The sequence below is a fragment of the Emydura macquarii genome, unplaced genomic scaffold (genome assembly GCF_026122565.2).
Source record: "Emydura macquarii macquarii isolate MOO-44397 ecotype Brisbane River unplaced genomic scaffold, CSIRO-AGI_Emac_v2 contig_1253, whole genome shotgun sequence".
In the NCBI taxonomy this organism is placed as follows: Eukaryota; Metazoa; Chordata; order Testudines; family Chelidae; genus Emydura; species Emydura macquarii.
This window is the reverse complement of record NW_027131390.1, coordinates 19,892,561-19,910,391: the sequence shown is the minus strand read 5'-3', so window position 1 is coordinate 19,910,391 and position 17,831 is coordinate 19,892,561. Positions and strand designations below refer to the sequence as shown.

At 38.3% G+C, this 17,831-nt stretch overlaps 1 protein-coding gene across 1 annotated transcript in view; it reads left to right on the top strand.

The window, feature by feature from the left end:
- The window catches only part of MTMR8 (myotubularin related protein 8), a 36,159-nt gene extending 25,470 nt beyond the window's left edge, over window positions 1-10,689 (top strand). Inside the window, exons 11-14 of the mRNA XM_067548294.1 lie at window positions 1,355-1,555; window positions 1,967-2,095; window positions 3,106-3,232; window positions 4,455-10,689. Coding sequence (XP_067404395.1) covers window positions 1,355-1,555; window positions 1,967-2,095; window positions 3,106-3,232; window positions 4,455-4,748 — 751 coding nt within the window. The 3' untranslated portion in view covers window positions 4,749-10,689. The remainder of the gene's footprint in view (window positions 1-1,354; window positions 1,556-1,966; window positions 2,096-3,105; window positions 3,233-4,454) is intronic.
- The last annotated feature ends 7,142 nt before the right edge of the window (window positions 10,690-17,831 follow it).

Sequence of the window (17,831 nt, the reverse complement as noted above, 5' to 3'; positions counted from 1 at the left end):
TTCTGTGGATTTTAAAGTAGTGTCACTTTTCAACCCACTGATTTTCCTGGCAATTTGGAATGTTCAGTGCCATAATAGGAGAATTGCCTGCTTTGCTAAACTGATGTGATCCTGCCTTTTTGTTCTGGTCCTTTTGTTTCTGGATATGTTAAAAGGGAAAAATAATCCTTCCTTAGCTAGCAAACATTTTTAAAATTGATCAGGGGTGTTCTGAGGCTCATCTAAACTGTAATGTTCTAGTCTGTGTGCAAATTGGATTATTTTGACCAGCCATGTCTGTTGAAGCCCTGCCTGTGCCCTAGGTTCCCTGCATCCTCTATCCAAGGGTATAAAGTGTGGAACAGGCCCAGCCACCCCTCAGTTTTTTCTTTCCACCCATGGCAGCAAAATGGAACTCCTGTAGTATCTGCCCTTCACCTGTGCACTGTGATAGTTATGTTTTTACATAGCCACTCACCCATTGGCAAAATATATATTTTCATTTAATAAGTTTGTTAATATTAGAGTATGGAGGGATGGGAGTGGTATTAGCTTCATGGCAGAAGCTAAATCAATATTTAACATCTGTCCCTTGTGTGATTCTTGGATGCCTATTAGTGATTGGTTCTCCCAGTGCCTGTTCTGCTTTGGAGAAGGACACATCCCAGAACAGTGTTCTATTTGTCTCACTCTCCAAATGCATTCAGAGTAAGGGAAGCCTGTCGGAAGTTGTTCTTTGAGATTAATTCAAGATTCCTCAGACACAGAGAGGAGGGCTGCAGCCCGGGCCCCAGCCATCTGGTCAGTCTCTCTCTCTCTCTCGCTCTCTAGTGGTGTCCTAGTGACCTGAGATTTCATCTTGAACTCCTGGGCCACATGTACCCAGAGGTCCCATTTGTCCACCACTACTGCTCCAGAGATGAGCCAAGGCACAGGTCACCATCCTTGTCAGCTAGGAAACTGAGACATGAGTCATCAGACTCACAGTACAATTCATTTGTCAAATGGCCCTTCCAATGTCCTGGTATCTATCTCTGATAGAACATGTGGTACCCACTAAAGTGGTGGACTCTGCTGTCCTCAGTACCAAATGTCTCAGTACTTTGAGCCCCAGCATCTTCCAACCCCAGTACTGACTACTTCAATAGTAGTCAGTAGTACCTCAGTGCCAACTGCCTCTGTACCTAAACCGGAGTGACTTATTGGTGTGCCCAGCACTAGGGTCACTTCTCCTTGAGAGATTGAAGGTGGTGATATGTAAATCACCAGCTTCAATACAAATAGTAAATCTTCAGGTCAAGTGATGGTCAAAAAAATTCTCTTATTATTGAATGTTGTAGGATGCAACCTTGAAGCTTTCTTTCTGATTCTCCAGGTGTGGCCATCTGGATGGTGATCCAAAGGAAGTGTCCCCTGTCTTCACTCAGTTCACTGAATGTGTCTGGCAGCTCATGCAGCAGTTTCCCTGTGCATTTGAATTCAATGAGCGGCTTCTTCTCGAAATCCATGACCATGTCTACTCCTGCCAGTTTGGCAACTTCCTTGGGACTTGCCATAGGGAACGGGAGGATCTGAAGTGAGTTGGGAGTTCATGGGGCAAAGATCTCTTTAAAAATGTAATTGGAAAGGTAATCCTAGGTTAAGGGATAAATTCTCTTAATTCTTGCATGTGCTCTGCAGTGTGAAAGATTTAATCTCTGATATAGAGAGGAATGTATACCAAAACTCTGTTTGAAATAGTAACTCCACAATAACTTGCAGGTATCAGTTTTATGCCCCTTCCCTTTACTTTATTCATTATCTAATTTAAATTATCAGCTCGACAGGGCTCGCTCTATCTTGTGTGTATTTTGTAAGGCACACTAATGACACTACAGAAAGGATAAATACCTTCTATGCAACCCTACTCAAATCTGGAACATTGCAGCTAGAATTATACTAACCGTGTTTGTTACTGTCAGTGATTAGACTTTTTTGTAATTGACAGGATCTTTGAGAAGACGCATTCCCTGTGGCCTTTCCTCTTACAGAAGAAGCAGGAGTTCAAGAATCCTCTGTATAAGGGATTCACATCTTACAGAGAGCTTAAGCCAAATACTCTACCTTTCAGTTTCCAGTAAGTCATTTATTGGAGGAGGGCCACTTTTTTATGGTAATAGAAGTAGTAACTAAAATGCCTTGCTGTGTGTCTTTGGGTGAGTCACGTGATTTCTATGTGCCTCCATTTTCTCATCTGTAAAATGAGGATAACAATGCTTTCCAACTGGTAAAGCAGTTTGAACTTGATAGGTAACTGTTAATTAAGTGCAAGTACTATTATTTTAAGTATTCTTTGCTCTCCAACTAGCCTCTTCCCTGTTACAGGAAAAAATAAGAATAATTTAAAATATATGTAGAGTAGCTTTCCAAATTCCTTGTCAATCCAGCTCTGAGAGCTTTGCTTAGAGAGAGTGGACAAATGATTGTTAAAGATAGTGCCTCCTTTTATTTAAATTTTTAAACAGGGATATTCCCATGTAAAGTGGTGCTGATATGCACAAGTATGCTGTTGCTGCTGAAATTATAAAATCAAATTGATTTTTCGTTATTTATGTTTGTTTTTCATTATTATTTGCTTTGGGCACTACAGTTCAACTGGATTGGTCAATTTCACTTCCTGTTTCTCAGTCACTAGTGCACAATGCTGTTTGAGTTCTATGTCTGAAAAGTGTGTTGAAAGTGCTAAGTATTACTGCAGAGTCAAGGTAGTTTGGAAATGAAGGTATAGATGGGAAAAGTTAAAGGCACATATGTTAATTGAATTGTCACAGCTCACAGTGCAAATCCATTGCAGAACAAACATGGGTCTCCTTGTTGTCTGGTATTCTATCCTCTGGACAGTGTTGAGCACAGTGAAGGAATGTATAGATCCTCAGAACTTTTCATTTAACCCTAACCCTAAAACTTCACAAAAACTTGTCTGTTCATATTAGGTTTTATAAAATCTAGGATTTTAGGCTTTTTAGTAAATGTGGAGCCTGAACTAGTTGAAAATCTCTTCTTTAAACAGCAATTATACTGGCTTCTGGTTCTTACCACCAAATTACAATAGATCTTTTAATTCCCTTTCCTTCTTCTGTCCTTGAGGTTCTGGTGTGGAATGTATAACCGCTTTGACAAAGGGATGCATCCAAAGCAGTGCATGTTGGACCATCTCCTAAGCTGCATGAGTCAGAAGATGAAGTTGGAGGACAATGCAACTGAACTGGAAAATGTGAGTCCTGCACATGGATAATGAACAAAACTGCTTGATGATATGAGAAAATAGGCCTAAGATTAGGATAGTGGAGGCATATATCTCTAGGTGACAGGTGAAAATCCAGCGCAGATTGGAATCCCAACACGTTTGAATATGTCTAGATAATCTGTTTACTTGGCATTCACAACCCTATTACAATTGACTCCCTTACATCAGAGGAACCAAAGAGTAAATAGATCACATTCTCTCCCCTGTAGAGGTTGCCGCTCCTGAACAGAGCTGAGGTACATGGGAGAAGCTAGCACTGTTCCTGCATGTGCTGTGCCAATCCTGGAGAATAGAGCACTTAAATCTCTAGTATAGTTATTATATCTCCTTTCACCAGTAGTAACATTAAAAGAAAATTTTGATCTATATAAAAGTATTTTCTTTAGCTCGACCAGCTTTTACAGAGAACGAGGATGCAAATTTACAAGGCTGCAAAAATAGATCCACTGTTTAAGATCTTTAGCTTTGTATATAGATATCTCTGTTCTCTATAGCCTGCAGAAAAGAACAGTGTGGTTTTTAATTACTACGAGAATTCTCTGCTTATGATCTCCTTTCTGTGCACACAACTAGACATTTAAAAATACACCAGTGAGGAGGTTTTTGAGTCCTTTGCTAGATTAGTATGAATACTGAAAATTGTAGATTTGCTAGTTTAAACTCATTGTTTTAAGAAAAGCCATGTTCCTAATACTCTTATAAATGCTATGTTGTATGCAGATTATGCAATACTGTGCATAAGATATTAGAGATCTTACTGCAAAGGAGACATTGACCTAGGAGATGCAGTGCCCAGGAACTGGTGGATGAGAGTGTGTTTTCAAGAATGTTAACATTTGTTCAACATAAGACCCTGGTGACAGGGTGTCTCAGGGCTGGTTCACACTGACCACGCAATTCGGCGGCAGTCGATGGGAGTTACCCAAACTATGCAGAGTAGTTTGCGTAACTGACGTCAATTGCTCGGCTTCCCTTCTAAGCGCTGTTCTTACTGCACTGAGGGCTCAACGCTGCGCTACTTGAGGGGGTGGACTTACGCAGTCGACTTCCTGATCGATTGAGCAGGTCTCACTGACCACTCAATCGATCAAGAAAGATCAATCTGGCGGCAGCGATTTTGCCGCCATCAGTCTGAACATAGCTTCAGCTTTTGTTCATCTTTTTCACTAATTCCTTTCTGCTGGTATAGAAGCTGCCTGTCCTACATGGTCCCCTGCCAGAGGAAGTTTGCTCCTTATCTAAAATTGTAAATGCCTCAGCTGCGTCTACCAAAACCCCAATGCTCAACACTCCCCAGGATTACGAAAGTGAACCACCTGCTCTGTTGACCAATGGAGCCATAGTGGAGGAAGTTGATGTTGTTCTTGATCCGGACCAAAAGAACAAAGACAACCTTGCTGATCACCATAACCTTCCTGACCTTAACAGCACCATGGAAATTATAGAATCGGATGCTAAAAAAGAAAAGCTGCAGCACCACTGATTAGCTCTCATAGTGTACTCTGTGTGAGCCATGCAAATGTGGCAGTAAGGTGTGCAAGATCTGTGTCCTGTGAGGGCATAGCCGCCTCGATCATGTACAGCCATGTGCAACCAAGGTTAATGTGTATGTGGAGGGGCCGTTCTTTGTGAGATGTGTGAACCAGATTAAAAGATGAATGTGCATGCAGAGCTGCCCAGAAGGCTACCTTGACTGAGAGCATAAACCTCATTTTCCAGTAAAAATGTGGTCTCTCCTACCAGGTTTTAAAGATGACTTCCATTACTGGGATTTCAGAGTATAAAGATGTTTTTGGTCACTTTGATATGGAGGGTTAAAAGCCACACAGTATTTATAATTGGAGTAGGAGAGATGTGATTTTGTTTATTTGGTAATGAAAGGATGTAAATGCCATTTTAGTTCACCTTAAAATGTGGATATGCTAAAAGACTTTTCTTACCTGTTTAACGATGCTCTGCATGGAGTCCTACTGTGGAAGAGGCTGATTATTTTTGTTTCCTATGCACATTTGTAAGGAACTGTGCCTTTTTTATTGAGACCATCTTAATGTCCAACCACGACAATGTAATTGTTATTATAATATGCAGCTGTGGTACGTGATTCTTCTGTGGTCAGTGTTTTTAAAACGGATTTGTATATGTCACTACTGCCAACTTCCCTAAGATTTCAGATGGTCACCCGAGTCACTAGCTTTTCTGTACTCCAGCCTGGCTAAATCAAAAATAGATAGGATATTCTTAACGTTCTTGAGCCACACAAAAACACACTGTAGCATTTGCATTTGACAGTGGTAAAGAAGTTTCTCCTAAAATCCTGGGAATTACAAACCCGAAAGGAGGGAAGTGTTTAAATTTACCCCAGAACTTTTCTTGTTTTATCCTGCCAAAGTGGGTCTCGTCTCAAGGGAGTAACTTTTTGTTCTGACCTAGAAATGTGCTTTTTCTCAAATCTAGAAATAAGGCAGCAATAGCAAATGCAGTGTATTTCTGTTATTAAAAATGAAGGCTAAAAACAATTGCCTCACAACATGTCCTAATAGACAAAAGAGAATGTAATCTTTGATCTTAAAATATTCATGCAAATTCGGCTGACTTTGCGTTCCATTTCCAATGAAGCTTTTCAAGCTCATTTTTTCCCTCTTTTAAAACAAAAAAAAACCTTCCATTAATTTCAGTAAGAGTTGCAGGTGCTCAACATCTCTCAGGATCAGGTCCGTTATACACAAAATGCCATGTAGCAGCTCCCATTCTGGTGAAGCCAAAGAAGGCAGTCCTGCTGCTGATAGTATCCATTCTTATTGGCACACTTTCAGCAATCTGCATTCAGACAGGCAGGTTTTAAAAAAGATTTTTGCCTTAGACCATGAAAATGAGCAGCACCTTTCATGGCAATGGGCTTTTTGATTTTGTTAAACAAGGGAAAAACATTATTCATCCTGTCTTTTGCGGGGGGGGTGTTGAGAGAGGAAATCTCCCAGGGTTATAATTCTGGCTGAGTCATGGAGTCTCTGTGGTGTTTTTTTGCCAAGTACTTGACCTCCTTTAATCTCAGTAAATTCAGCTGGAGAAATTGGGTAAAAACACAGACAAAATACCCAACAAGAAGAAGAAACAGATGTTCCATTGGCACTGAAGTTTTCTGGGAAAATAAATTACCAAAAAGGAAAATATCTTAGGTTTCAAATGGCCTCTTGTGTCTATTCAGGTGTACTGAATATATTTCTGCTTTCTCTGGTTCAAGTTTGAGTTTGTACAAGACACCGTCTGGTCTTAAAATCCAGTTTTAGATTTAATGAAACCTAATTCAAATAGAAATGTTTTCAAAGTTTTTTAAAAATACTATTTCAGTAAATAGTTTAAACATTCCCTGTGGTATTATGAAATGAGCAGCCATTGTTTTAGAGCATATCGCCCCCAATGTGAAACTGAACACTAAAAATAGCCTATAGTCAAACTGATCAGTGTGTGGGGAGTGGGGTAGTAAAACTATGTAAATGGTGAGTAGGAAACTAGCTCTGGTTTTACACTGACTTTATTGCTCTCAGTATCTCATTTGCAATTTGGGGAAGAAAATATCCTATTTCAGAACTGATCACAAAATATGTAATATAAAAAAGTAAATAAGAGAATGGATAGTGCCTAAAATGGCAACGATGACAAGCCTTTTAAGTCTTTTTTTTATGTTAGTGGGTTTTTCTACTTTTAAAGCAAGCTGTTTTTAGTCTGATATAAAAATAAAAATCTTTGTTTTCAGGATATGAGGGAAATAATTGCATAGCATCTGAATGATTTAAACACTGTAATAACACACCAAATACAGAGCTCTGATGGTGAAAAGATCTCTTAGGGACAAAAAACCAGACTCTTTTACACATGTTAAGTTATACACCAGAAATACTGTATTATTTTAATCATTATGCATTTAATATCTCATTGTTAAACACTTGTAAATTCATTATTTATGTGGCAATGAATCCCACATCTCGGGAAGAAAATCCACTCTTGACTTCCTCTGCCTTTAAAGAGAAAAGGGCTCTGCCCAACTCCTAAAATCAAAACAAACTTGTCTGCTAACTTCTTCCTTTTCATCTTTGCAGCACTCACATAGTTGTCACACTTTAAAAGGACATACCCGTAATCTCAGTCTGTTGGTCCAGAATTCTAAATTTATGCTTGGCTCAAAATGCTTCTTTCGATTTCCATGGAAAACTGTATTATAAGGGGAAATTTTTATCTTTCGACCTCTCCACGGCACTACCCTAAGAGATCAATTTCACACAGGCATTTTTTTTGCTGTTTTGAGCCCTTCTCAAAAGGACCAGTAAGTGTAGCTTGGCTTTCCTTTCTGGATAGGAGCAGAAGTGTATTAAATATAGGCCTTCCTGAAATTGAGAACTTTTAAAATTGCAAATAAGCCCAATAGAGGTACTTCTCAGGACCAATTATATTAAACTTTAGCACTCTTCTATGTGATCTTTAATGAAAATTGTGTACAATGCTGTATGTATTAAAACAATTTCCACTGACTACTGTTGGATTTCGACATACCGTTAATCTTTGTACAAAAAACATTTTGCAAAATGTTTTTTTTAAGAAGTCTTTATACAGTATCTTGTCTTCTAAACCACCCATGGATTTGTTTTTTAAAAAGATACATTGTGACCTTGACTTATTATAACTAGAACAATCTGACATTTTGACATCTCTGCAAATCCCTTGTATTTTTGACTTGACTATTACAGTATGTGCATACAGCTCTGGTAGGATTATTCTACATACTGGTGGTGTTTTTGGCATTTAATCTTATTTTTTATTTCAGTAACAAAACTGTGCATGGCTGTAAAACTCAACTAAAAAGGGTGACCATCTCCAGCAGTCTGTCTTGTTTAGTCTGTTAAGATGGATGTTTGTACCATTAGTGTGTATCAGAAATCATTTGTACTATGGTGCTAATCAGAGTGCTGTAAAGTAGTAGTCTTGGGAATGATTCCATAGTTTGTTGGGATACCATAAAATAGTTGGGCTACCTGAAGACCAGCTAGTTAGAAGCTTTTCATTCAGGGGGAGCATTTTCTGTTTCAGAAATAAAAAGCAGTTTAAAGCACTGCAGCATGTCCTCTGTACTCTTATCAATTAGCATTGGCTTCCTACTGTGGCTTTCAGAATGGTTGTAGAAGCCTGCATTTTGTTTAAAATGTCCTGCCTGCTGATAAGGTGTTGAGTGGTTTGATTTATATGGCCACTACTAGTGTATCAGGAAATCTAAAAACTGTTACTAAGCAGTTGTCTTAAACATGTCTTTTATAGGAGAAAAATTACTGTAACTTATTTATCCATAGCCAATGGCCTGCATGTTATTGAGTCAAAACTACTTTTATCTGGAGCTGTAAAGTGAACAGTGTTACATGCCGCTTTCTATTCTGACTTCATAACTAAAAAATACCATATTTAGTGTTGATAGTTTCTATAAATGTCTTTTTTCTCTGCTGTTTTTTTGTGTTTGAATTAGACATTCTAATAGTTGCACACCTGTAAGTAGTCTCTCACTTCACAGGCTACAAATTGATAGTATTACAATGTGTGTGGGTATCTGGTTATAAAATGCATTGACCCTAAGAAAGCTGTTGCTGTTACCATGCCTTAGAGGTTGGGGTGGAAGAGGTGCAATATGGCTTTATTTTTTTTTTTTCACATTCAAAATATTTTAATGAGCTTCATAATGCTGGAATCTTAAATTTATGCTTTGTCTCGCAATTGTTCTCTACAGTGCAAATAGAAGTAGAGTGGTGCTCTCTTCACTGCTTGATTGGAAAAAAGGGAATATTTAATTTGGCCACAGTTGCTGTAGTTCTAGTTGGCCCTTTTTAGGGTAAGGAAAACACGGTTTATTTAAAACCACATACACTGTTTCCCATGGCATTGTCTAACTACAGTGTATTTCTGCTGTTAGTGAATTCCATCCATAAAACGCATAGGAAAAAACACTCTTCTAGTGAGAAGAAGGCAAATAGGGATGCTTGTTGGTTTTGCTTTCCAGTCATCCTGAATAGGGAAGGCGATCGCTAGTTATAGCTGGACATTTCTGTGGGTTTTTAATCTTTATGGGCCCGTTCCACAAAGTGTAGAGTGCCTCCTGGACGTGCATGCTACCTTGAATGCCTAATGAAATCCATAGGTTGCTGAGAGAGTTGGGCACATTGAAGGATCATGACCTATATAACTAAATTGTCTTCTTGCATTTGAACTGACACTAGGTCACAGATGGAGATCTGTCTTGAACCCAATCCTCTGAGGTGCTTCGTACTTCCAGTTCCCATTGAGGTCAATGAGCATTGGGCATTTTACACCTTGCAGAATCAAACACTTAAAGAGCATGTCAGATTATTTGCTTGTACTCAGAATGTTGCAGTTCACATTCAGGCACACAGTTGGTCTTCCATTCAAGTTTTAGTGCTGATGGTTTATGCAATAATTTGGTTCCCGGTACTATTCAATCCAAGAAATATTCAGAGATGACCATTGTAGTAGGGGCAAGAAGCAAATAATTTTTTTTTTTTCATTTTTAATCTTCTCTCTCCTCTGCCCCCAAGATTTTGTATGGAAATGACTAATGCAAATTGTGAATCTAAAGCAGATACTTGTTCCTATCACATGCAGGCACATTCTGTGTGGGTTCCTGTGAGGAAAGCCTTTTCTGAATGTACTAGTTTTGTTTTAATTAAAATACTTTATACATTGCTTGATTAACACAATTAAGCAAAACCTCACAACAGGCAGTGTTAAAATCCTTGTTTTTCTAAATCTGGGTAGCATTAAGCGTACCCAGCTCAGTTCCATTTGCAGTCAATGTGATTTGTTAGGTTAAGTATTAAAACCACACATGTTGCTGCATCTGTTGGTGTCTTCAAACTGTAAAAGCAATGCAGAAAGACTAGGTTAAAATGTTTTGCCTATAATTTTTCTCAGAACATTCATTGTGTGTGTTGTGTGTATATGCATCTGTATTACTGTAGTAGTGTACAAATGGTATGCTTTGTAGCACTGGATCTAGTCATCTGTAAACTGAGCACAAGTACTTTTTTCTTATGTTAGCCATGAGTTGGTCTTTGTAAGAACTCATCTAAAATTTTATGTTACTCAGCCCAAAAGTTTTTGCTATTTCTCTCTGTTGCAATTTTGTCTTTAATGTACTGCTTGAGGGACAGTTGTATAAAAATGTGTATGATTAAAGCCATGTGCTGTTTTCCTTGAACTTACATATGTATAATCCAGTTTAGTTGATGCACTGCTGAAGAAATTTTGTACCGTGTCTAGAGAAGCACTGTGTCCTTTTCTCAAAATGCATTTGGTTGGCTCAAGATGTTTCATTTGTATTACAAATTTATTTTTATTTCCTACAAAAAATAAATTCTTTGCATTTTTAAGATAAAGGTTTGAGTGATGTTTCTCTCCTGTGTCAGTTTTTTTGTTTTGTGAATTGCTACCCTGGGTTAAAATTTAAAATCTTAAAATGCCATATCATTAAAAACTTTTGTTTTTTCTAGCAGTCATCTCAACTAGTATGTGATTTCCCCCCCCCCCCCCTTGCTCCCCCCTGGCTCATGCTGACTAGTACATTACTCCACAGGCAGCCTGACTGGTTTCAGTAGCACTTACTTACAGAATAAGGTACTACTCAATGTCAATAGAGGTCTCAGTCTGATTCTTGGTGAATGATACTAATGAAGTGCCATTAACTATCACAATACTGTACATATTTTCATGCTATCCCAGAGTGATGCTCCGTTATCCTCTCTATATATTAGAAGAAAACACCCTTTAATGACGGGGGGAGAGGCAGGTTTTTTTTTTGTTTGTTTGTTTGTTTGTCTCCACCCCCCCCCCAAATCAAAAACTGCCTTCCCTTGGCACAAATAACTCTCTCCCTAAAAATAGCATTCCAATAACTTTCAACAGTTTTTAGTGGCAAGTCTTTGAACTCTGGTCCTGTCCCGTCCTGGCAGCTCATTTCCCTGGATCTCGCTGTGAAACAACAGGTCCCTTTAAGAAATGCCATAGTTCTGTTCAAAGCGCTAAAGGCTTGATCTGGCAACAACTGGAGTCAGTGCTCTTAGTTCCACAAGGCCTGTGTCTCTGAACAACTGTTACCCTAGTTTCTGTTGCAGTGTGTTGCCCCAGTATGTTCAGTGGTAGGTGAAGTGATTTATTTGGATAGATTTGGACATTTAGTTTATGTATAGCGTTTGGAATTGTTCTGGTGGAGGTGCTATTTAAAGATTATTGTATCTACTCCTTTTTTAATCCTAAATCTAGTATGGGCTCTACGGCCTTTTCCAGCCCAGGTGTTCAGCCCACAATTTTTGCCTTGCTGTTCTAGGCAAGAATCCTGTATAATAGCCAGTGCCCCTGAGATTTTCTCCCTAACTGTGTAAGCTTCTGTAACTTTCTGCAGATACCAGCTTTCTCTCCACTGTCTTGTCTGCAGGTTCACACTTCTTCACCCACTGTTCATTTTCTTATCAAGTGGTTACTATTTTCTTTCTGAAGAGATTTCTGAAACCTGAGATGCATTTAAATCTTAGAAACTGCTGCTTTGGATGAAACTAATGGTGCTTTAATTGGACAGCCCTCCTTAGGTTCCAAGAATCCTAGAAATTACAGGTAGAAAAGCCTTTCAATTCGTCCATTTTCTTTTATACATGCACATTCCACAGGGGGCAGTGCAGGACTATTCTCTTTGGAACATTCTCCAGAGTTTTGTCCAGTATAGTTTTAAGTTGAACAATGAAATTTCCATAAGCTCATAAATGAGAGCACACTAGCATGGAAATTTTATTGCAAACATATTAATTTGTGGCAGGTATTAGCAACACCTATATTGTAACAAGCAGTGGGCATGGCTAAGAAACAGCAAAGTTGTGTAGTGTGGGATCGTGCTTAATTAAATTTTTCTTTAAGTAGAAGATTGGAACCTTAGAATATTGCTGACCTCAAACGTGTTTTTTCTTGCTCAGTGATTATAAAACCTGGCCTGCAAAAAGTGGATTTTGTCTTTCATGCTATTTAAAAGTCTATCACCCTTTGGAATTTTTCCTATTTTATTTTTATATGACAGTTTTCAAATAGTTGAGTCAACTTTAACAGAAATGGATTAAAAGGAAATAGGGGGAACATTTGGTTAACTTGCAGATCAAAAAATCTTGACAAAAGGATGTTACATCAGTGAGTATAATTATGGCTCCCTAAATTTGTGGAAAACAATCAAAATCGGAGAAAGATAAAACAATATATCACAAACCCAGATTTTTAAAGGTGTTCAGGTGTTGCACTCAGTGTTGCAACACCTGACTGACCATTTTTAAAAGGGATTTTAGCACTTAGGAGCCTAAATCCCAATGAGCACAGCAACATATAGTACCTTTAAAAATCTGGGCCATAGCCCTCATTTAATGCTTTTCAGCTATAGATCTCAAAGCACCTTACAAGAGTAGGTGATTTTTGTCCCCATTTTACAGATAGAGAAATTGAGGCACAGAAATGAAATGATTTGCCCAAGGATATACAGCAGGTCATATACAGATCTGGGGATAGAACTTGAATCCCTAGCCACTAGATCATGCTCCATCAGAGAAACAACAGAATGTGTGAATTGCCTCGATGCAGACCTGCCACCTCCGTCAAAGACACTAGCTAAAGAAAAAACGTAAATGATTCTTAGAAATGTGCCTACGGCCACTTTGTGTTAACCAGTCCCTGATCAATGGTATCAACTGCTGTATGGAACTTGAAAGTGCAAATTCTATGTCTGTATCCTAAGGCAAAAATGTTCCTGGCAGGTGAGTTTTAAATCCTTGGAGGCTTCTAAGATTTTTCTCTGTCTAGTAATCTTAAATATTCCTAACAATGTCAATGAAATCCTTCATTTGCCTAAATTAGATTTTTCTTATTTGTTGAATTGAATTGAGTTGAGTCTACAAGGCTATAATTTACATTTCAGGGAAGGTTATTCTCTGTTTGACAACTTCTTTGGTGTGGGTGATTTATAATTTCCCTTCACCACTGAATGTGATCTTAAATTTTGAGGAGGCAGATACCATTTTAAGACGTTGTATGAATGTTGTCAAAACCTTGTTTTTCCTAACAGCTGCTAGGGTGGGTTGATTTTTCCTGACGATACCTTGCATTAGCTAAAAGTACAGAGTTAAGTAGACTTTATTGGAACTACAATTGGAACTTAATTTTTTAAATTAAATCTGTTGGTTTCTGTCAATACAGCACGTTAACTTAATCTGAGTTAGGATAAAACTGCTTGAGAGGGAAGCAGTTAAGATAAATAAACAACTTTTTAGTTCTGTTGGAGTTTTTTTGCCTATAAAGTATCCTAAAATCTTGTGTGACCCATTTTAATTCTCTTTGTGTGGTCTTCTCACAGTCCTAGAACCTTTTAATATTCTGCCTGTTACTGCCAGTGTAATTTGTATAGGGATTCAGTGTTGTTCAATTTAAATTGAACTAATAGGGGAGGAGATATACAAGACAAGTGTAATTTTAAGACTCCATGACTGCATAAAATGACACTGATAGTGTTCAAGGTTGAACTACAGATCTTTTAGCTGGCAAGTTTGAAGATCTCAGATTGTAACAGAATTTACAGGCAGAATAAAATGTACAGAAACAAATATTTTGAATGCTTTCTCTGAGTTCCATATGTGTTGGAGTAGCAGAATTGAGCTCTCAGTGAAGTTGTCAACTTCTTCAGAGGTGAAACATGGAATCCTTAACTTGGGCCTTCATGGATCAGTGAACAAGGGGTTGTCATAAACTCCTTTGCTCATGTGTTCAGACCATCAAGTAAAGTGCAATTCTTTTCTGAACAATGCTTCTCTAAAACTGACAAATTCTGTTTCAATTTCCCTATCAAATCTGCTCAGTTTACAAGTGCGTTTTCCTGAGAAACTGGGCTTTTGAGTTTAAAAAAAAAAAAAAAAAATTGTCCTTGAAGTCAGCAGAGTGGTGGCATAAGAAGATGCTATTATATAGTCACTCTTCAGACGAGACCTTCCCTTTAAATGGAACACCTGTGCAAACTATAGTCACAAGCACTCCATTGAAATAATTTAATAATTAAATGTAATGTGATAAATGCGATAGGCTTTGCATGGTGCTTTATACAGTAATTAAGGACAGCCCCTGTGGCAAGGCATTTGCAGTCTAAGTTGAGCGTCAAAAAGACAGGGTCCTGGAGAAAATTATATCAGGCAAGGGGGAGATGGGGAAATAAAATAAGATTGGAGAATTGCTAAGGTGTGTTAGTTTTCCACTTCAGGTGTGTCTTCACTTACCTCCGAGATTCGGTGGCAGTCGACTGAAGTTACGCCAGCTATGCAAAAAACTTGCGTAACTCCCATTGACTTCTCTGCTTCTCTTCTACATGCTGTCTTCACTGCACTGCACCGACGGGAACCGCATCAATGCAGCGTTATGCTACTTGTGGAGGTGGTCTTAATATGTCGATTTCTAGATCGACTGAGCGGGACTTCACTGACTGCTCAGTCAATCCAGAGAAATTGATCTGATGGTGGCGAGTTTGCTGCCGTCATTGAAGACATAGCCCAACTCTTATTTTGTACTGATACATGAAATAGTGCTATCTGCCAACTTTATCAGCAGTGCTTTTATATTTACCACCTGATCGTTGATGGAAATGTTGAAGAGCATCATGACTAGTACCAGTTCTAGTGTTCCATTAGAAACACTCCTATTCTGTGATAATTCCCCATTGATAACTACTTTTTGAAATCTGTCAGTTAGCCAGCTCTTAATCCATTTAACATTTGCTTTATTGATATAGTATGGTGCTAATATTTTAATCAGAATGTGGTGCTGTACTAAGTCAAACACCTTACAAAAGTCCTAGTATATTACATCTACACAGTTATCTTTATCAAATAAACTTATAATTTCAATGAATGAATGAAAGGTTTGTTTGACAAGAATTGTTTTCCATAAAACCATGTTGACTGGCAATAAGTATATTCCTATCCTTTAGTTCTTTATCAATTTAAATCCTATATACACTTTTTCATTATTTTGTCCCACACTGATGTCAGGCTAATGAGCCTATAGTTACCAGGTGATCCCACTTGCCCTTTTTTAACATTGGCACAACATTGGCACTCTTCCAGTCTTCTGGAATTTTCCCAATATTCTAAGATGTAATTAAAAATTAACATCAGCAGGCCAGAGATTTCCTCAGCAAACTCTTTTAAGACTCTAGCATGCATGTTATCCTGGCCTACTGATTTTAAAATGTTTATCCCTAGTAGATGTCATTTAACACCATCTTAGTTATTAATGAACTAGAAAGTACTTAATCAACCTCATGTGATATGAGTACATCATCCTTAATTTCCAATACAGAACAGAATATTGAACATTTCTGCTTTTTTGGCATCATTAACATTTTTACCATCTTTATCTAGTAATAGGCCTATACCATTGGTGGGATTACTTTTGTTCCTTATATATTTAAACTATTGTTCTTAATGCTGCCAGATATAGTTTTTGTCCTGATCTCTTTAGCTTCCCTTATCAATTTTCTACACTTCGCTGTTTCCCATTTTTTTCTATTTATGTTGCTTTTTTATTTCTAATTTCTGCCTTTACTTCACCAGTGCCCAAGTTATCCTCTTTCCTTATTGTGGAATCATGGCTTCTTGGCCATTTAATAAACTCTTCTTAAACAACTCCCAATTTTCATTCACATTTTTGTCTATATTTTTCCTCCCACTCAATTTTGTTCACAATATTCCTGAGCTTTGGGAAATTAGCCCTTTCCAACCAATAGAATCTATATCATATTTGGAGTTAGTGAAATTCCAAATAGAATAGAAGTCTAAAAATATTCCAATGCATTTCAAATTTCATTTAGTAATAACTCTTAGCATTGCATTACACTTCACAATTTTCAAAGTGTTCTACAAACTAGTTCTGACTTTGCTGCTGGTGGAGGGGTAAAAAAATGCTGCCCTATCAGAGAGACCCCTGGTTTAGTTCTTGTATTGGAAATGTTTCTCCTCGATAATTTGGTTTATTTCTCGATATCAACTTGCACTGATAATGCTGCTTTTATAGTGTCAGACTATCCCACCACCCAAAGGTTTAAAGTGAACTGGCTAAGATAAAATTACACTCCTACCAGCTGACAGCTTTTGATAACGCAGTCCAAACACTGGTAATCCTCATTTTCTTCACCCTTCCAAGGTACCAAGAGGAGATTTTTGCCTTGTTGCATACCGTTTAATTTTGTAATACAAAGAGGCGGTTGGGAAGGAGCGTGTATGCTGGTCCATATGTCTGAACATAAAGCATAATAAAAACCTCTTATAAACACACACACATACACAGCATTCTCCTTTTAGAAATGAGGGCAGGTCTATTGTCAGCTCAGTCTCTCCATAGGTTAATAATAAAACAAACTGAAAGCTTGGAAATCAGTGGCACCTTGCTCTGAAGGTGCAAAAGGTGTAGGGGGATTAGGGGTTGAGAGAACATCAGTTTAAGTGGTAGGAGAGCATGAGAGAGGAGAGACTTAGAGACTCCAAAAACCGCCAGGGTGGGTGTAACTAACACAGTAGTAAGGATGCTGCAACTCCAGTTAAGTCGAATATTTAAGTGCGTCTTCATAAACTTGACTGACTTTGGAGGGGATGTGATAAAACAAATGTTTTGTGTGTGTCTGGTCTTTGCTCATATCCTGGGTCCCACCCCGCACAGCATCTGCCTGATTGTCTCCCCCTTACTTTTCTCCACCCCAAAACATCACCATTCCACCCCTCTCTATATTTGCCCTTCTCAGTGGGAACTTTCCAAGAATGGAAATAGTAAGATAAAACGCCTTTGGGGCTAAAATTAGCCCGACAGCCCTGGCCTTTATTCCTGCTAGTGGCATTTCAGCTGTGTGGCTGACGACCTGCCTTACTCCAGTTCTGCAGAGTTGATGCCCCATTCCTGGGTGAGGTTTCTCCTGGGAAGATTCGTCTCTCTCTCTCTCTCCTTCTTTTTCAAAAGATGAAGGCGAATTAGCCCTGGGACAGCAACCTCCTTTACAGCACTAAGTGAGCATCAGCTACCTCACAGAGGTAAGACAGCAACATTATGATGGCGAGGCAGCTTTGGCAACTTTAAAGTAACTTGGTAACGACAGCTTTAAATATGTGAGTATATGTACTAGTGTTCTAGTCTATTAACTGTGACCGGACTCTCTTTTATCTGAAGATGAAATGTGTGCAGGTTTTGCTTTAGTCTGTAGACGATGATCCCAGTTTTGACTATTATGATCCATAATTATATGAAGTATGTTTCTCACTCCAGTATTTACACGTGCCACTGCTTAGACACCTTTACACACGATTCTAATACATTGATTTGGTTTTAGTAAACCTTACAGCTGTCTTTTAAGTATAGCTGTGCATTCCTTTCAAAGTGAGTCCCATATTTAAAAAATCGGTTGTGTATAATATTATAATGTTTCTCTTCTAGAACTCCCAGGCTTCAATGGTGTATT